Source organism: Xiphophorus maculatus, chromosome 12 (genome assembly GCF_002775205.1).
Source record: "Xiphophorus maculatus strain JP 163 A chromosome 12, X_maculatus-5.0-male, whole genome shotgun sequence".
Taxonomy (NCBI): domain Eukaryota; kingdom Metazoa; phylum Chordata; class Actinopteri; order Cyprinodontiformes; family Poeciliidae; genus Xiphophorus; species Xiphophorus maculatus.
Genome location: NC_036454.1, coordinates 21,829,896 through 21,849,993, shown reverse-complemented (window position 1 = coordinate 21,849,993; position 20,098 = coordinate 21,829,896). Strand labels below are relative to the sequence as shown.

Genomic DNA, 20,098 nt, shown 5'->3' with positions numbered 1-20,098 from the left:
ATGTCCGCTGGTCTAACACCTGCCACTCTGATCTCATACTGGGAAAGTGTGTGTGTGAGTGCCAGTGTTCACCTAGGCCTGTGAGCATGTGTAAAAGGTCACATTTGCTGCGTGCTTCAATGTGTCAGTTGGTTTTAGCATCTTAACCCTACAAACAGGGGGACGTGTGGATTATAGGCAGATTTAGGTTGCTCCATCTCTATTCTGAGATACCCAGAAGGAGAAGCCTGTTAATTTAGCTGCTAAAAATACAAACCCGTCTTCCCAGCAGGTCACTCTAAGGCCCGCTGTGCACAACGGGACTCTGCTGACAGCTTCTTTACAAGGCGTGTACAAATACACATGTAGGCATTCTTCAATAGTCCCTTGTCAGGCCTAGTTTCAGTGATGCATTTAGTTTAGTTTGAGGTACCAGAGCACCGCAAAGACATTTGAACATTTCACTGTTTTCCACCCTCTATGTCTGATCTAGTGTTTTTTGTTTGTTTGTTTGTTTTACATAAATTACAGGAAGGGATATCCTGATCATGATTATTGATTCCCAGGTACAAGCCAAGTAATTTATGTACAGGCATTTACTCATAATGAGTCAATGTCCAATACAGCAGTAACAAAAATCAATGACATGTAGCTTGAAGACTAAAAAGTTATAATGTATAATTAAATAAGACAATACATTGCATTAGTATTGCAAGGCCTATATTAATACTGTGATTATGTCCTCCTTAACTCAATCACCAGTGGAACTCCAGATACTGCAGAACCCATTATTTTGGTTTGTAAACATATATTTAACTCAGTAAGTACAGTTACAATTTTTAATAAACTTATTTCTTGTTCCTTTTCATGATGTTTTGTTGCTGAGCATTTTGAAGTGGGCTAAAGCTAGGCTATCAGCAATTATAGCATTATTTAATTTCAAGCCGTCCAGATGTTTCACGTGCCTCAGGATGCTGGATGCTTGAAACTCAAAGGTAAATTTGGGATACTGCTAATCTTCTGATTAAATTAGTTAACAGTTATGTGACCACTTTGGGAAACTCATAGAGACATGAAACTTTATTTCTAGACAGTACGCTAATACTTCAATACGAAAAATTAAAAAGAGACAGGAACTTCCCAGAAAAGTAACATACCCAGTCAGGACACAACTGAAACCTGTAAATTTCACACCATTTGTCATGGTATTCACAAACTATTCAGAACAGAGGAGAAGAGGCAGAAGCAACACACATGCACCAAAGAAATGACGAGACTTGATGTTTCACGAAATCTTTAATTTTATCACCTGTCGACCCATTTAACACATTTTTCAGAGCAGCAGCTTGTATAGCAAAATAACAAACAGTGTGGTAGCAATATTAAAATCTAGCTACGCCAAACAATGCTGCACTATTTACTTTTGATGTGATTAACCAAAATTAACAAGCATACCAAGAACAGAGACAAGTGTCTTTTTTTTTGTCAAAGACTCCTTTACCATCTTTTAAAAATGTCTTATTAGGGACACTAACCAGAGTTAGTATTCCTGGTATTAGTTTTAATTCATAAATCATAGTTTCAATAAAGTTAACTTTTGACTTGGTTACATTCCAATTTAATGTCTCGATTTTAAAAAGGACAAATATTTATCCATACACAGAATGAATGAAAACAAAGATTCATCATCACTCGTTTGGTGGGTTTTTGATCACTTTAACCATTCTCTATTAATCCCAGCTCAGCATCTCAGTAGTCAATGCCAACTCATGCTTATTGTTAATTTTTACAGTGAAAATTGATAAATCAGAAAATGCACTCAGATGAGGCCTGTTTGTTAGATTAAAAGTACCTTTTGAAAATAACATTTCAGCTGGTATTAAACAGACTTTTCATTAAGCCCACATTTACGTATAAAAATCATCTCTACTTGGTCTTGAGTAGTATTCTAATTTTAAATACCATATTTTCATTAGGTGTGAGCATAAAGTCATCCGGAACGACATAAATAAATGCTTGAAAACAGTCTCTCTGTATAATTAATCTATGGAATGTTTTTTTTTACCTTGTGCGTTGAGTCAAATGAACTTTCCAATAATATAGTAATTTTTTTGAGAGGGTCTGTATAGAAACTACCTTTACGTCTCTATTTGCATTACTTTTGTTTAACACCCTTACTGTGCTTTTTTTTAAAAGTCTGGCCATGTTCATTTTCTTCATTATACTCAGTATGCATATGAGTTGTGGAGGCAAACTTTTTAGTTTTCACAATAAAACTTGTGTCTGTTCCTTAAATATAATATCCTATTAGTGACGCTGTTATGAATATATTGCAGTATTTCAGAATGCTTAATTCATTTGCACTGGTTTAGCTGGCAGACATCAAGATTTGATTCATGTGGGATTTACAGCTGCTAGTAAAGCTTTCACCACCACACAGAAACATTTTAGTCACATCTCAAGGAGCACTCGACCCCCCACCCAGAAAACTAATGCCCATTCCAGACTTTCATAAAACCTCATTTTTGTACAGAGAGACATCCAAACACCCAATTTGGGCCCAAATAATGAGTAGTCTCCACTATTCTCCTGCTGGGTCTCTGCTCAGGGCAAGATGGATGGAGATGAAAAATAAAGTGTGGAGACGAAGAGAGAAAAACCAACAGAGGATGGTGAAGAGGAACAGATTTGAGTCGAGGCTGGAGGAAATGGGCAGTGAACATTTAATATTTAAGTGAAATGAATTAAAAAATTCATATGAATTAGTCAGTGGGAGAAGGGAATGATAAATGGGAAATATGGGTGAGGAGGAGGATAGGAAGCGTGCATGATTTTACACCAGAGAAGATTTATTAGCATGTAGTGTGTGCACTTGCTAATGCGTCACTGGAGAGGACTCACACACATGCTCCATCGGTCAAAAGCCACTTCAGTATTCAGTAGTTCTCAGAGTGAAATAAAATCAGTTTTTCGGTCTAAAAAAAAAAAACACATTGACATAAATCATTCAAGGTCATAAAATAATTTCTTGCGTTTGTTTAACCCCCCTCCCTCCTCTCTCAACTTTCTTTTTTTCTTCTCACTGACTTCATGCGATCAAGTCTTACGTTCAAGTTCAAGTTCATGGACACTGTGTGTCCAAATTGCTGACAGAGAGAACTGGGGCTTATGGGTTTGTTCAAATCCCGGGACAGCATCACCAGAGTCAAATCATTTTAGGGATTGAGGATGCTGCTGACTGGGTTTGTGAAAGTGTCAGCCGATGTCTGCCTGCGCACAGATTCACCTCAACAAGTTTAAAATGTCACTGAAAAGGTCACGTGTTTCAGTGAATCAGTTCCAAATGTAAAATTCACATATTATTCAGCATAGACAAATTAATATATTTCAAGTGTTTATTTCCGGTCAGTGTTATTTATGGTGGCTTATAGTTAATGGAAACCTAAAGAAGTTCAGGTTCAGGAATTCAGAATAGTACTGAAAATCAATGAATTTATTTTAATCAAATAAATGTTACAGCATGACCAACAGGATTATGAGAAAGACTGCTGATTTGATAGTTTTCCAGCAGAAGTTCATTAACATTCTCCTCAAGGAGAGTAATTTACAAGAGGTCATTGATAAAGAAGCTGTCTATTCAGGGACTGAAGTCCAAGTATCTTAGGAGAAAGTTGAGTGTAAGGGAAAAAATCGGCATATTTCTAAATAAGTTCTCTTTTTCTCACAATGTTTTTCCCCTTTCCACCTCTCCGGTTGTCTTTGCAGGACAGCGACATTCAGAAGAAGATTGACCATGAGATCCGGATGCGAGATGGAGCCTGCAAGTTGCTGGCTGCCTGCTCACAGCGAGACCAGGCCTTGGAGGCAGCAAAGAGCCTGCAGACGTGCAGCACTCGGATCATGGCCTACATGTCGGAGCTGCAGAGGATGAAGGAAGCTCAGGTCATGCAGAATGTCCCACGCAGGTCCTCGGACGCCGGCCCGATGGACGATAGACTTCCCTGCAAAGGAAAAGTGGCAATCTCAGGCATGTAAAAAAAAAAAAAAAAAAGTGAAAGACAAATGAACTAAAAATAAAGTTCAGTTCCACTGATAAAGTGGGAATTCAGGGAGCAACACTATATGAGAAAATCATTACGAATTTTATCCGGTTTCACCTTCACGGTAGTGAAAAAAGTGAATCTTGATAAAATGGTAAACTAGCAGCATCTGTGTTTTTTGTGGCTTGTGCACATCTGCTCTGCAGCTGCAGAGCAAACTGCAAATCTATTGTCTGTGATAGTTCTGACAGTGACTGAAAGCTGCATAGACACAAGGACAGAAACACCCACGCACACACGCACACACACACACACACACACACGCACACACACTTACCAGCTGGACAGGGGAGGTGATTAAAATTTTTGTGGTCTAATCTGCTGTCTGTTGCTATTCCAGATCTTCGGATCCCTCTTATGTGGAAAGACACGGAGTACTTCAAGAACAAAGGAGGTGAGGAGTCACCTTCTGTGTGTGTAGGGGGGGGGTGAAGAAATTTTTTTAGTTGGACTGTTTAGTTGGACGTCTATAGGATTTATTAAAGATGCATGTTGGGGAAAAGTTATCTGCTGCTGGATTTTGTATGCTGTTTCTCGTGACTCGAGAACAAAATAATTTTTTTTCCTCCCTCTCTGGATAAATCTTGGATGGTAACTTAAGATTTAACCCAGGATTTTCACCGAAGAGTGCAGACAGACCATGAAGACTGGAATTTTTTTTTTTTTTGTCTGTGTTAGTTCCTGGAGTTGATCTTTTACAATCTTTTGCAGCTTTCGCAAAGATCTCAGTGAGCCAACAGTTCAGACATGCTGGCTTTGACTTTTGGCTCAGAAATATGGACATGCACCGACTGAACGGGGTCTGTATTAGCACTGCAGACAATACTGTGATGGAAGGCGGAGAGAAGCTGTTGTGGATCAGTTGCATTTTTGTTTCATTTAAAATTCACTGACACACAGCAAACCTAATGACTGTAATGGTTAAATTGCCTATTTTCCATCTCACCAACTGGATAAAGCTAATTTGGGTTAACTCCTGTGCAGTCATTATAATATTTTTAGTGCTTAGTTATTCCCCTGACAGCTTATATGGAATTAATGTGAATGACCTTCGCATACAAATGAAACGAGTTAAGAAAAGAGTGTTCTCAGCATATTACATTTTTATTCATAGGCACATGGAGCTTAACTGGTAAAAATCTGAAAATGTGACATCCTATTGCATTCATCCCCGTCCACACTGATCCCCCAAACTAAAACGATGTGAAACCAATTGTCCGCAGAAAACCAATTTGATGCTGCAAAAGACTTGAGTCTGTCCAGCAGGGCAGCAACCCAATACAGCCAAATCTACAAAGGAATAGTGTAGATTAAACCCTGTTGATTTCAAAGTTCAGACCGTAATCCAGTCACCAATAATGTTGCAAGACTCAAAAATTTCACCGATGCCAACATCCATTCTGATCGAGGTTCAGGTTTTTTTTTTTGTTTTTTGCAAAGAAGGATGGGAAAAGACATCAGCTTCTGGATATTACGAAGATTTTATGAAGCAATACCTTTGGATTTGTATTAGCACAACATTCTGAAAGTAATAGTCATTTTCTTTCTACTTCGCAATCATGCACTACTTTGTGTTGGTGTGGCGCACAAAAAAAATCTGAAGAAAATACAATGAAGTTTGTGAAGAAAAAGTAAGAAAATGTGAAAAGGTTGAAGGCGTCTCAATATGACACTGCAGACGCCGAGAGTGGCTGTTAGCCACAGTGACATTAAAGGTGTGCTACTTTACATTTAACAATGTGCCTGTTAGTGGTTCAATTTCGCTATTAGCAGGCATGATTCCTGAACTGAGACTAACAACGGAGGAGTTTGTTAGACCTCTAGCAGCATCGAGTTCTCTGTCACGCTTCACCTGTTCAGGTTAAGTGCCCTGTCTACAGTAAGCTTTCGACATCAACGCTTTCCTCCAATTCTTCTCTCACAACCTTGAAGGGAGAGGTTGAAGCTAAAGTGAATTGAGTGAAAAGATGCAAATGAGTGAAAGCTTTGTGAATGTGTGAATATGGTTTCTCACATTTCTCCCTTTCCTCTGTCCCGTTGTAGAGCTTCATCGATGCGCTGTGTTCTGCCTGCTGCAGCTGGGAGGAGAGATCTTCGACACGGACATGGTGATAGTGGACCGGACGCTCACAGATATCTGCTTTGATAACACCATCGTCTTGTAAGCTATCTGTCTGTTCTGTGTTTACAACATTCTGTCAGTATATCAGTCCTTGGTTCAAGTGTTCAGTCAGTACAAATTTTTGTAAAATTTAGAATTCAAAAAACGCACTATTTTGGAAAGAACAGGCAACACTTAAAACAGGCGTTCATCTTGAAAGACTTGCAGCTGCGATTGAAGCAAAAATATTGCTACAGAGTATGTAGGAGTATTTTGTTGCAAAATATTAGCAATAATTGTGCAAAAACACAATATTTTGTCACAAATATATATAGGGCAAATATTTTGCCCTATAAATAGCAGTCTTGTGTTGCTCTATTCCGCAAAACTACTTTAGATTGGGTAATGTTGTAGGCGGTGGCTAAATTGTCACAAAATGTGAATAAGCTTTAGGGATATGAAACATTTAGAAATGCACTGTACATTGCACTTACATTGCTAGCAATTGTGTTCATTTTCACACAGTACATGTGACAGACTGTACGGTTGTATCCTTGTGCAGTAGTGAAGCCAGCCCTGGCTTTGAGCTCCGAGTTGAGCTCTATAGCTGCTGCTCAGAGGACGACTACTCTGCCGGAAGCACGCCCAGAAAACTGGCCAGCAAGTTGAGCTCCTCGCTGGGCCGATCAGCGGGAAAGAAGCTCAGAGCGGCGATGGAGCCTGGAGCTTGTAGTCCTGTTAGTAACGGAGGGGCGGCTCCTCTCCTGCTGCCGGTTCCCTCTGTGCCGTGAGTTCGGGTTACACTTGTGCATGTTTTTCTTTCATTGTTTTGTGCGACATAATATAAAAATGCTGTATGTCCATCTTTTGTTGGTTGTCGACAGGGGCCCGAAGTACCACCTCTTAGCTCACGCCACCCTGTCCCTGTCACACGTCCAGGACAGCTTTCGCACACATGACCTCACTATTTCAGGCAACGGTGAGTGGCAGCCTCCATCAATCTGCGCCCTCGCCGGCTCTCTGCTCCCACCGCCAGATCGGCCATCTGTCTGCTCTTTGTCCTGCTGCCACTCGTCTGCGTCTCCCGCTCACGCTCTCGTCATTTTCTGTAAACCGCCGCGTGTCTCCTCCACCTGCTTCTCCGTGTTGATTTCTGACATGTGGCGATCAACAAGGCCGCCGTAAATAAAAGTTCTGCAAGTGGGGAAGGGGTGCGGGGTTACTGCTGTGTAAAACTGCAATGATGGAGCCTAACAAGGGCCCAGACCCAGAGACAGACGTTGGCTCTTGTATTTTATTCATTGGTCCCCTCAGCGCGTTGTAAAGTTTCTTAGCTGCATTTCATGTGCAGCCTCAGCAGCTGCCTGTCTTTTAATCCCAAGTGCTTCTTTCTGTTCGCTAATGCATAGGTGGGGTCTTAGGAGAGTGTCTCTTTATGCGCATGCAAATAATTTGAGTTGTTTGCATGTGAAGCTTGAAAGCAGTGTCGAAAAATATTGTGATTAACTTTGATTCTTTATGCTCTTGTCCTTCAGAGGAATGCTCCTACTGGCTGCCTCTCTACGGCAGCATGTGTTGCCGCCTCGCAGCTCAGCCGCACTGTATGACCCAGCAGATGATGGGTGGATGGTTGAAAGTTAAGGCAAGTTGGGGCACTTTGTGTTTGCACACTAATTCGAGCTCGTCTTTAAAGGGTTTTGTTTGCTTTCCGTCGTTTTTTTCCCACTGTCTCTGGCTCAACTCGCTACCCCTCTTCGTGCTTGCAGCAGTGTGGAGGTGACCCTAAGACATGGACAAAAGTCTATGCCGTTCTAAAAGCAACAAGCCTTTTCTGCTACCAGCGACAGGAGGATGTGGACGCCAATGTCGAGCCTGCTTTGACCATCGGGATCAACAAGGTGAGCTATTGAGCAGCTTAGGAGCTTGTGATAAACATCTAAAAAGAGAGAAAATAACAGGTTCAATATTCAACCTCACAGAACCCACAGCTGGATTTTTATTATTATTATTATTATTATTATTATTATTATTTCACAACACCTAAGTCATAAGCAGAATTGACGGTAAAGTTTTTGGACTCCTGTCAAGTACATCCCAACCCAACCGGGAGAGCCTGGTACTTAAATATAAATAAGGTAGCTGTTTACTTGGTAACTGTTGTTCCCTCGAGCAAGAAGCCCTTATCTGCCCCGGCTGAGCTGTCAAGCGGTCAGCGCTGACTGTTTCTCAGTGTCTGAGCTACAACAGCTCAGACACTGAGCTCAGAAGGATTTTGAGAGTTGTAAAATATCAACTATATTTGCCTCTTCACTTACTAAAAATCCTGATTGGTTGGTCCTGCAGCTAACAGGTAATCCCAGAGATGGGAAGCGTGCGAGACATAAACATTTGGCTATTCTGAAATATTCCTGATTGCAATAAACACAAGAGAACCACGGTGTGAAAACTAAAAGAGCACAAACAATCCACTTTTATTAAGGTAACTGTTTTAAAAACTTCACTTGGCAATCTACGATGTCTGTTGAGCTTGTGAGGTTGCAAAACTGAAAAAAACCCCGACCTAATTAATATCTATTTGTTATTCTTGTGGTAACCTATAAAAAAGTTACAATATTCACCAATATAATGTTTATGTGTAAATAAGTAATCATTGTTCAAAAATACAAGACATATTCCTACTTAATCTACATAATAATTTAACAGAACCTCACTTAGAAATGCTGAATGCCTTTAAGGGTGGCTGAAAACAGAGCTTTACTAATTAAGCAGGCTTAACATCCCTAATTACATCTGTTTATTGTGTTTCTCTCTTTGGAATCCCTTGAAGAAAAAATGTCCATCTCCATCAAATATGGGAATCATATGATTTATGATTCAATGCTCTTCTTCCAGGATCAAAGTGTCAGTGACTCAGTCATATCAGACTTTTCCCCTTTTTCTGTCTGAATCTCAGCACACAACTACCCCAAAGCAAGGTCAGCCCACGTCTGAGCAAACCTCTGGCTCTCCTGCAGAAAAGGAATCAAGCGTTGCGACAAGATAAACGGCACAACACTGCCATCTAGTGGTCGCGAGCACACCGGGGGGGCCAAACAGACGAAGGATGTGGGAATTGGGAGTTTGCTCTTTTTGTTGGATAATTGCTGATGGGACTAATTGCTATCTTTATTAATGAGGGCTTAATTTCAATGGGGGACCTCCATTTACAACCGCTGTAATGAACAGCTGCTGCGACAAGTAATTTGGATTAATCAGAACAGAAGCGCTGCTGTCCTACTCCCATCTGTGGACATTTTCAAATGCCGTTTTTGTTTCAGGAGACCAGGATACGCGCGTCAGAGAAGGACCCCCACAGTAAGGGTCAGAACATTTGCATCAGCAACCGATACGGAGGGGAGGAGGTCACCCACACTCTGAACACGGAGAGCCGGGAGGACACGCACAGCTGGATGGAGGCCTTCTGGCAGCATTTCTATGACATGAGTAAGAGAATGTTTCACCTTTACAGAAGTCACCTGAAGAGAGTCAAAGAAGCAACAAGAGCGTTTTAACGTTTTTGTTTCTCCCTAAACAGGTCAATGGAAGCAGTGCTGCGATGATTTAATGAAAATTGAACTTCCCTCTCCAAGAAAACCAGCTCCTGTCACACCAAAACAGGGCTCACTTTACCATGAAATGGGTAAGTCCTTACTGCTACCGGCGATATAGCCTAATAGGCACAATTAGTTTGTTTTCATTTATATCAGCAAGACAGAATAAAGGGAACGCTCGCTGTGCCTGCACTGCATGTGACTGTGTGTGTTCTTAAATTACTGGGTGTATGTGCATGAAACACACTGCCGTGATTAGATTTTCCCTCTGCAGTAGCTCTAACGTACATTCTGCTTTACGTCTCTGTTCTGTAGATTGAGGAGGTCTTATCTCTGATGCGCTGACTCACTCTGTCTTCTTTTTGTTCCTCTTTCACTTTTTTCCCCTGCGTTCTGTGATCCTCTGGTTTATACTGTTCTGTTCTTCCTTATTTATATATTTTTTTTATATCCTACCCATTTTTCATCCACTTCTATTGTAAATTTCAATTTCAAACATCGTCCTTGATTCAAATTTTTTTCCATATTCTTTTCTTGCCTGACCTTTGAACATAAATGACCCTTCTTTAAATATTTTTACCATAACTCTCCACACACTTTGAGCCTGTATTCTCTCCCCTACTCACCTCCTTTCCTCTCCACTCTTTCTGTCTTACCAACCCTGCTCATGGTTTTCTTAACCCCCTCCTGGCAGCCCCTCTTTCAGCGCCCTCCTGTGAGGGTCTTCTGCTGCAGGATAACGCTGTGTCTGCTGAGATTCGTGCTCTGCTCTCGTCCTATTACAATGACAGGTGAAGTAGCAGCTGTAGGGCTTTTGCATAAACTGTGTTGCGGTCGTCAAAAGGATGCGATGAGGCTCCGTTCAGATCTGGCATTAACATACGCTCTGACCGATCAGATGTCGGTTGCCTGCCTTACATGCACACAAACAGGGCATTAAGAGGAAGCTGAAGCTTTTGGAACATCAAGGATTAACATTCAGTCACCTTAATAATTTTATTTCTGCAGTCTACCCGAGTCACATTTTTTGGAGTTATTTGCTATTTAAGATTTATTTATTTACTAAGTTTTTTAGTAGATGGGATATGGAGAAAAAAAAATGGAATATAAACTGTGTGATTTTAGAAAGCTCGGCGTTAATTTACAGACACTGAAGATTTTAAACCCCACAAGAATTAAAAACAAGGAGTTTATTTTTGTCAACTTTTAAATGAAAATAATTGTAATTTTAGAGTATTTTTAGTACGCGCAGATAGTTTTTTTACAACACTTCAAAATTTTTATATTAGGAGCCAGCTAAGTAATAGACTAACTCTGGAATTTGAAGGGAGTCATGTCATATTAGTAATTGTTTCCTTCAGTGTCTCTCGTGGCATTTAGTTAAGCAGTCTCAAACCCAGAGTAATACCGGTGAGGGTCCAATAAGGGTCGGCTTCACTCAAACAAAGTAATGATGATGCAAAACATTAACAGAACAACATTTTTAAAAGCTGTGTTTCTACACACCCTGATGGAAAGATTTGAATGCAGTGCAAGAAACTAATTAGAGAAAAAATCTTTGTGACTTAGAATCAGAATCTCAGAATACAACCTTCCACAACAAAGTTATGTGTTACTTTGTGTTTACCGTTCATATAAAATTCCAATAAATATGTTGACGTATGTGGTTGCTGTGTTGCAAAAGCTGAAAATTCTACTTCCGAGGGTCTTGATTAATTTTGCTGCTTTTGTTCTGCAGTTATTGAGTCATCCGATGACCTCAGCAGCACCGTGTCCGACATCCTGGCCCGGAGAATGCAAGAGCTGGAGCTCCGCAGCCAGCTGGGCACGTCTCCCACCTGGATGTCTGTGTTTGAGGAGAACAGTCCGAAAAGCATTGGCTTCCCTGTCCGTCCGTGTACCTCCCGCCTGTCTGGCCACAGCCCTCACTCTCCTCATCGCCTTCCCCCTCGGAGCCCCGCGAGCCCGCACCGCTGCCCGCAGCCTGGTCTGCTCTCCTCTGACGCGAGCCTGACGTCGGACAGTGACAGCCATTGCAGCACCAGCCCGTGCTCTCACCGCCACGGCTGGCCTGAGCCGTCGTCAAACTTCTCGCTTTTGTCCTCCTCGCCCTCCCGCCTGAGGCCGCGCACTCTCTCTCTGGACGCTAAGCTCAGCACCCTCCGGGGGCGAGGGTACGGAGGCGGAGTGGCCTTCCAGTGCTCCTGCCAGCCTCCTTCCTCGTCCCTGCTCGCGCCTCACCCCGTCTCCTCCCGCTCGCCTCTGTCGCAGCGCAGCACGCAGACCACGCTGTCCTGCTCCAGCTCCACCTCCAGCAGCAGCTCCAGCAACAGCGAGGGCAGCCACAGCCCCGAGTCGTCAGAGGGGGGTCCGTTCTCCAGGCCTTCGCCAGCTCGACGCAGCCTGAGAAACCTACGGGCCAGGCTCGATCCCCGTAACTGGCTGCAGAGTCAGGTGTGAACTTTTCCCCAATGGACTTCTTTTTATTTTTGTTGGTTTTTTGCTTGTTTGTTTAAACATACACATTAACAAGCTTATTATGTGAACTAAACTCAAGGATGTGTGCAGCTGCCTTTTACAGGAAATGGTGGCTTAGAGAAGACCTGCGTGGGTCAAACTGGAAAATTAGTTTGTTTGTTTTTTTAACCCAGAAGATGGTGACTGTCACTGCAGGAGCTCCTGGGTTCCCACAGTTTATAGGATGGGAGACAATGTGTTTGCTTTCAGAAATTACATTGACGATGCTGCTTTGGAGAGAGTAAACAAAAAGCTAAACAATTGCTTAGACACTCTGCACACTGTTCAAACTCTTAATGTGATCTTGAAACTGGAAAATATGTTATTTTCCCACTTTTTCCATCCTTACCATCCACTGAAACATCATTTTAAGGTAAAATCTCTCTGGTTGTCCCAGTCATACTTTATCTGAATGTAATTTATTATGTTATAAAATGTGTGTTTCTGCTGCGGGGGGTCTGTGACTTGGAGCAAAGGAGCACTTCACAGGAAAGATTTATATATTTATGATTTTATTAACAGATACACATGGTAAAACACGGGTGGTGGCAGCATCATGGTGTGGGGAGATTTTTCTTTAGCAGGGACAACAGGCTGCAAAAAGACTTGAGTGGAGGTTCACCTTACCTTCCAGCAGGACAATGACCTTAGAAATACAGTAGTGGGAGCTACAGTTCGTTATTCAGGGACTACAAGGTGTAAGATTTTAAACAACATACCCCGTTTGTGCAGCTTTGCTCCCCAGCGATTCTGCTCATTAGGTTGATGAGAGGTTAACGTTTGTTGCCTGTTCTGTGACTCCTGCTTCAGTGTACCTACTTATTTACACATCAGAAGAGTCTTTTAAAACAACTATGCAGCATTTTGTTCTATTGGTTAGATCTTGAACTACCTGTGATCATACTAACGGTGAATTTGGGGAAGTTAAATGCAGGTGTTTATATTTACTGTATTGGTTCTGACTGACATTTTCAGAATTGAAAAAATTAACTCTTTGCTTTGGGTTTTACCTTTATCTGCACATCACTGGAGGGCTGCCGTCAGAACCAAGTGGTTGTAGTCGAAGTAAAGTATTCATAGAAAACCCCAATCCAAACTCAGTGTCATGCTGCACTGGCACCCTTGCAGTATATTGCATGGTTTCGGTGCGGCGTTTCCTCCCTGTGAATCTAAGGGCAAAATCCAAAATAAGCCACGACTCCATTAATATCAAATATGTACATGAAAATCTTTAGATGTCGGATCCGTTTTGGACATTTTTTCTCCTACATACCAGCTATAGGACTGTAAGACGTCGCGTCACATTTCCACCCCTATATTTTTCTTAACTGCAATTGTTCTCACCATTTTTTTTTTTTTTTTTTTACATGTTTTGAATTAACCAAATTTCAAATGGGAGTTTATGACTATCGGTAAATCCCCGTTTTGTTTTGTTTTTTTCCACGTCTGTCAATCATTGTGGGCTCATATTTACTGAGATATGTCGAACAAGCATTTGTTACTGTAAATTATTTTGTAATTTAACAGATAAATCTCGCTCTGTCATTTTGTTACATAGCTGATTTTATAAATGCAACTGTACGGATGTGTGATGATCAGAAGTTTAACAGATAATGTGCAAATCTTTATTTGTTAACGATTAACACTGTTAAGAGTCTCCCTCCTTCGCAGGTTTTGTGTGTCCCACATCTGTAAAAGGTTGAGTATAAAATGAGAAATGTCACATGTAAATAATATAACGTTAATTAAAATAAATGTTTATAGTTTTAAAACTATCACAACTTTACGCATCTGTATTTGTCATTCAAAAATGCATAAGCATGGTAGTAGCAGCATCATGCTGTGGGCATGCTTTTTCTCCCAGCGGGGAAAAGGGGAAGATGATCACTTAATGGGAAAATTGATGAAGAATCAAAGATTCTTCGTCCTATTGGATAATGTGCCTGAACGTACAGCATCTGGATTTTTCTATTTAGTACACAGATTAACATAAAACGTGGCGGTGGCAGCATCTTGCTGTGGGAATGGTTTCCGTTGGCAGGAGTAGAACCTGGTCAAAGGGAAATGAAGCAAATTAAAGAGAAATCTCGTTTGAAACTATGTTAGAGGTTGCAAAAGATTTTAGGTTTGGAGCAGCGGTTCTCCTCTCAGAGTTCCCACACAGTCTGGAAAGTATGGAGCTTGATCTAAATACTTTCCATGTCTGGACATGTTTGAAAAAACAACAATGTCATGCACCATTCTGTCCATCTTCAGTATGTTTATCCATCCAATTATTCATGCATCCATAATTACTTAGTGGAAACGTGTAAAATGAAGTGTAATCTATCAATCTAATTAGCCAAAAAGCATCTGGGAGTTGTATAATTACAAAATTAGAACATGAAAAATGTACTGTAGGTCTGACCTTTCCACACAACATTAGCCATGCAATACTGTGGTATAGGTCAAAGCATACTTGTGTTAAAATGAACCTCATTTGGGAATCAGTAGCAGTTTTTATGTCCACAAATGCTCTCTCACCAATCTAAGATTCAATTGCTTTGCAAAAAAAAAAAAAAGTACCGGTATTTTCTACATAGCAAAGCTAGGAAGAGACATAGCCCAAAAGATTCACGGCTGCAATTAAAGCAAAAGGTGGTTACAGAATGTGCTGTATAGCGGTGTGGACTACAATAACAAATGTAACGTGTGATCAATCACATGAAATCATAAAATATGCTAACGATTGAAGTAGTAATGTGTCAAAAATGGAAAGAAACGGTTAACACTGAAGGACATTTTTGCAATGCAGTGGCCATTAAAATTCAAATCTAACCTTCGTAGTCATCTGCGTCACCCTTTGCATCCTTATACGAGAGCTTTCCGTAGAAACGTTGCCCTCAGTACTTCACCAATCAGTTGTTTGGTCAAATGCTTCATTTCACTCCAATGCTTCAAATCCTAATAGAGATGCCCACTAATATAGTCAGGCTGAGCAAAGACTTTATTATCAGAGATTTCATAGCAAAGCCATAGATTAATAATCAACAGTACAAAGCACAATTACAAACATAGGAGGTAGTCACTGCTGGGTCTTCACTGCAGACTGCATAGAGAAAAGCTATGGCCATGCTGACTGAAATGTCACAGAGAAGAACCCAAAGCTCCCTGTTTTCTGTTTGTAGTGCACAGCTGTACTATTGTTGTGCTATTATAAGTTCACATTTGCTTAAAACATATTTTAAAAAACACACCTAAAATCATACCAACACCAATATTTAGATACTGATCAATACATTACAGAATAACACTTTTAATACTTTATATTGTATACTTCATAGGAAGCTATTGACTCAAGTGAGACATTTTATATAGAGTTTGGCAATTAAATGAGTTCTGTTAAATTACATGTTTTATCATTTTAGGTCCTTCACGTTGAAGCATCTTTCTGTGTGCGCTTGTGCTTCCCCCAGCTTCCGCCTTCCACTCGCCTTAGCAAGCACAGCGAGGGTTGGACGCCCGCAGAGCCAAACCGGACAGCGTTCTCCAGACAAGAGTAGAGAACTTTGCAGGGCACGTTCCAGCTCTGCTGATGTACGCGGACGAGAGTCGATGGAGCCGCTTTGCGCCAAAAGTGTTGTAGTGTCCTGGGAGGACTTGGTCAACCTGGTGGATATAACAGTTTTCAGCTTTGGGAATAATTTATAGAGTGAAACACAGAAAATACTTTTTTTTTTTAACTATAAAGCACTTCTAGGAGGGATTACGCACTTGCTTCCTGAACTAACTGGCTTCTAAACAGCATAATTCCTTTGAATCAGTATCAAAGCAGCAGTCAAACACTTTAAATGTACATCTGCCAGCATGTAAACACAAAAACAAGACATGATGCGTTTTAGTGTTACCTGCTCGCTGTCCACCAGCCCGATGAGACGCTCGCAGCTGCTTATGTAATCGCTGACCTGGCTGTAGGGCAGCCAGTCAATCATGGCACCGTCGTACACAACGTCTCCGCTGAACAGCAGCTTATTATCATGGTCGTGGAGGCAGATGCTGCCCCGAGAGTGACCCGGCATGTGAAGCACCGTCAGCTGTCTGTCACCAAGGTTAATAACATCGCCTAGCAGGAGGAGGAGAGAGAGGAGCTCAAGTTATTGATGCACAGGCCAGCGCCGGCCCAAGCCTCCATGGGGCCCTAAGCGAAATTTGGTTTTGGGGCCCTCTAGTTCTGCTAACAATATGGACTGGCTGGAATCAAGAGTTAGAATATTAGATCATTCGCACACCTGCTATAAACTTATTGCATCTCTGGCAGGGCTGTTTACATTATATACATGTATAGTAGGATACATTTATTGGCCAACTGATTTATCAATTGATTTCTGGGCGCCGATTTCCTTAATTTTCTGGGATTGTGATCGGCTGATACTTACATGTGAAGCTCATCTTATCCCCTAGTCTTATCTTTGTCAGCAAAGGTTTAAAAATCATTTTCTGTCCTCTTGTGCTCTGCAGTGAGAGGTTTGACTGACAGACCGACCCACCAGGTTTGGACATGCTCTGCAAGCTGCACGGCAGCTCACGTTACCGGCGAAGCGTGCGGTACCTACCGCGGCCACCAGGGGCCCCCACCAGCTTTTTTTTTCTTTTTGTCCATAAAATAAAGATTTCTACATACATCATCAAATATATATTATTGTAAAAACAAATCACTTCATGATAAAATTGTGTGTTTTTGTTATTATAATGACATAGAAATCGTTACTAAAATAAATAAATAAATCCTCCACTGACGGGGCCCCTAAGTGGCTGCTTAGTTTGCTTAAGCCTTGGCCCGGCCCTGGCACAGGCATAACTCTACAGTAGGAGCAGCTTACAACTCAAAGGGTATTGATGCCCCTTGAACTTTGTCACATTGCAGACACAAATTTCAGTGCATGTCGTTGGAGTTTTATGTGACAGATTTATAGAAAGTAGTGCGTGATTGTGAAGTACAATAAAAATGATACAGGGTTTTCAAATTTATATGCACATAAAAATCCCCCCAAGAAATGCAACAATCACTTGAATTCAACATCTAGAGACTGAAAGTTTGGTCAGCGCACTTTCAGATTTAGTCAGTCTGGACTTTGACCTGTCCATTCAAACACATGACTATGATTTGATCCAAACCAGCATTATGCAAGATTTCTGATTCAAAGAGCCATCTTCACCCCTTTCTTTTCTAATTAAAATCTATTCGAATCCACAAAGGATACATTGCTAATGAAATTAGTTTTTTTCTACTGAATAAAATAGAATTGTGCAGGCTACTATAAAGACACAAGAAATCAAAACATAAGAGGATGTTGGCAGTTCCACTTATCTGCCTTCTTTATTCAAGCAATGTTAATTTTCTGTTGGTTTTTGGAGAAAGTCTTCATAAACCACTATACAAATGCAGGCCAATTATCTTTCTAATATTGCCTTTTGCAGTGTTGAGCACACTTACATACACATAGGCAGCCCAACCCTGTTTTGTTTAATATAGGGCTTCAGTGTATGGAAAACAAACCAATGGACAGTTATATAAGCATGCTATTTAAATATCATTTTTAAAGTCTCTATTCATTTTGATCAAAATTATAAAGAAACTGAAAATTCACATGAGAAGCGGTATGCTGATCTAAACCACTGCATTCTCACTAAAATGCACGAGGGTTATTGGTTGTAAATGTTAAAGGAGCTGAAGGTGGTATGAACATATTTTGTATTCTTGTGTATTCAGATTAAATGTATTTTAACATTTGCCTGACCCTCATGTCCCCTCTAGCTCTTATCTTGTGCAGAGTCTGAAGCCTTCCGTTTGGTATTGATTTCATCCAAACCAGGTATGACTTGCACAGTTTGACAAAGGGTGAGGCTGGCATGCCATGGAATAAGATATACCAGCTGCACTGCACCAAGTGGCTCTGACACAGCAGGGATTATTTTTGAATATTTACTGGCCGTACAGAAACTATACTCTGACAGAACGACAGTGATGAAATGTAACTGAAGTAACCTTCAAGGGATTATTTACTTGTAGGGAAGACCACCAAGGGCAGTGATATTGCAACAGTGTTTGTTCAGAACCTTACACAGATTTATTCTGCTCAATAATCGCTTATGCTGGACATCTATTTTGTGCAAATGTAAATTAAAGCTGGTGGATGCTGCGACAAAGTAAACCTGAATACCAGAATTCAGGAAGTGTGCCCAGTCTCTGCTTCCATTCTTGGAAGAAACATCAAAGTGATCAACACTCTGGCTATAAATAGAACAGATATGTAGATAAGGGAGAGCAGCTAGAAACAAAAAAAAATGACTGATCTCTGTAGGTTTGCTTGGGAGGCTCATGAATCGGATCTGTCCAACTGAGCGCATGTTTTGAAAAATGGCATTGACATTTTACCATAATATTTTACTCGTTTTTAATGCAGAGACAGGTTGTGATAAAGCTTTGTAATAATGCTCCTTCCCACTGTTGCCTCAGACAGGTAAATCTCTGTATATGTTTAGTGCAGGTGTGCATATGGATAAATTTGACAATTCAATGTTGGACTTTTGCCAGTTTTACGGTGATTCAGTAAGGCCTTTTTCAGCTATTTATACCGGTAAGCCGATGCTTTTCCCTGCATGCATCATTCCAGGTGTCTGATCTCAGATCCGCACCCCCCATCGAGAGGCTTAGCATCTCCTACCCACCCTCCTGCAGGATGTGTGTGGGCTGCACAGCCTTGACTTTGTAGTGTCTCGCCCTCCATCCCGGACTGGGAGCCACGGCTATCTCCCTGTCGCTGAGCCAGGTAACCGTCTCGAAGTTGTCCCCGTTCGCCAGGGCATCGACCTCCGCGCTGTGGACGCCCACCTGTTGGAACTGATGCAGACCCCCCGAGTGGTCGAAGTGGGCGTGGGTGGCAATCGCCAGCAGCGGGTTCTTCCTCTGCGGGTCTTTCCCGAGCAGCCCGTTGGCGTCGATGTACTCAGGTAAGCTCCTCAAGCCCAGACCCGTGTCTATGACCACGTCCTGGTGGGTGCCGCGGAGGAGCCAGATGTTGGCTCGGTTCTCCGACTGGTAGAATCGCTCCTGGATCCAGAAGAGTCCGTCTCCCAGCGACTTGTGGGCGTACCAGTCGGCTGCAGACATCCCCAGTCATGCAGTAGTCCAGGTTATCTTCAGCGGGTATTGTGCCGTCACTGGAGGTGTTAGCAGCCTCTTAGCTGGCGGTGATATGTTGTCATTTAGGCTAATGTGATGGTTGCTACAGGCACACCCGACCAAAGAAAGCGCATGCTCATTGGTCAGATGTGCGAATGACGCTATACTTCCTCTGGATACTCATTGGTTGTAGTCATACCCCGCCTTCCATTGAGTCGCACAAGTTAAAGCTACATTTACACATGCTGTCATAGTGATGGGAATTCCGACTCCGTTTAAGGATCCAAGTCACAAGGCTCTTTAGGTTGTTCACTAAATTCTACTTCTAACATGTAAATGTATCCAAAGTTTTTATGTTTACTGTTTTGGTCCACAATACAATCACATAAACTTCAGAGTTTATATTGTTAGAGCCAGCAAAAAAAATACTTTCAAATAGTCTATAGGTCTGATCACTTTATAGGTTTTATTATTGCAAAAGTAGGTCCCACATTGCTAGTTGCTCTGAAAGCTAATGGAAAACAGTCACAATACACTTGCAAAATAAAGCTCATACTCTTTTCAAAAGAAAAATGTTGCTTTTATAGAACGCACAGTGTATTCCATTTGTTTTTTAAAAATCAGCTTTTTCCAAGTTTCCAGTTGAAAA

The 20,098-nt window shown here is 41.4% G+C and overlaps 2 protein-coding genes across 5 annotated transcripts in view; one reads left to right on the top strand and one right to left on the bottom strand.

Annotated features, from left to right (window-relative positions):
- Positions 1 to 14,073, top strand: part of rtkn (rhotekin) — a 71,360-nt gene extending 57,287 nt beyond the window's left edge. For 3 of the 4 annotated variants that reach the window (XM_023343447.1, XM_023343448.1, XM_023343449.1), the window contains exons 2-11: positions 3,745 to 4,006; positions 4,420 to 4,473; positions 6,123 to 6,240; positions 6,743 to 6,967; positions 7,065 to 7,159; positions 7,716 to 7,822; positions 7,947 to 8,078; positions 9,498 to 9,663; positions 9,755 to 9,859; positions 11,509 to 14,073. In XM_023343447.1, the coding sequence (XP_023199215.1) occupies positions 3,745 to 4,006; positions 4,420 to 4,473; positions 6,123 to 6,240; positions 6,743 to 6,967; positions 7,065 to 7,159; positions 7,716 to 7,822; positions 7,947 to 8,078; positions 9,498 to 9,663; positions 9,755 to 9,859; positions 11,509 to 12,230 (1,986 nt within the window). In that variant the 3' untranslated portion in view covers positions 12,231 to 14,073. Of the gene's footprint in view, positions 1 to 3,744; positions 4,007 to 4,419; positions 4,474 to 6,122; positions 6,241 to 6,742; positions 6,968 to 7,064; positions 7,160 to 7,715; positions 7,823 to 7,946; positions 8,079 to 9,497; positions 9,664 to 9,754; positions 9,860 to 10,464; positions 10,562 to 11,508 lie in introns of all 4 variants that reach the window. The other variant, XM_023343450.1, reaches the window with a different exon arrangement.
- A 1,181-nt stretch (positions 14,074 to 15,254) lies between these two features.
- mblac2 (metallo-beta-lactamase domain containing 2) lies at positions 15,255 to 19,575 on the bottom strand. Its single transcript, XM_023343451.1, has 3 exons — positions 18,996 to 19,575; positions 16,175 to 16,389; positions 15,255 to 15,935 (listed from the first exon to the last, which is right to left on the bottom strand). The coding sequence occupies exons 1-3, from the start codon at positions 19,435 to 19,437 to the stop codon at positions 15,762 to 15,764; spliced, it is 831 nt and encodes a 276-aa protein (XP_023199219.1). The 5' UTR covers positions 19,438 to 19,575; the 3' UTR covers positions 15,255 to 15,761.
- Positions 19,576 to 20,098: the final 523 nt, after the last annotated feature.

What these genes read in the sequence shown, in the direction of transcription:
- mblac2 (XM_023343451.1), bottom strand. Translation starts at nt 19,437, where the DNA reads ATGTCTGCAGCCGACTGGTACGCCCACAAGTCGCTGGGAGACGGACTC. An exon ending in CACACACATCCTGCAGGAGG is followed by an intron (nt 16,390 to 18,995) that starts GTGGGTAGGAGA and finishes TCCTCCTGCTAG; the next exon opens with GCGATGTTATTAACCTTGGT. An exon ending in GGCTGGTGGACAGCGAGCAG is followed by an intron (nt 15,936 to 16,174) that starts GTAACACTAAAA and finishes TATATCCACCAG; the next exon opens with GTTGACCAAGTCCTCCCAGG.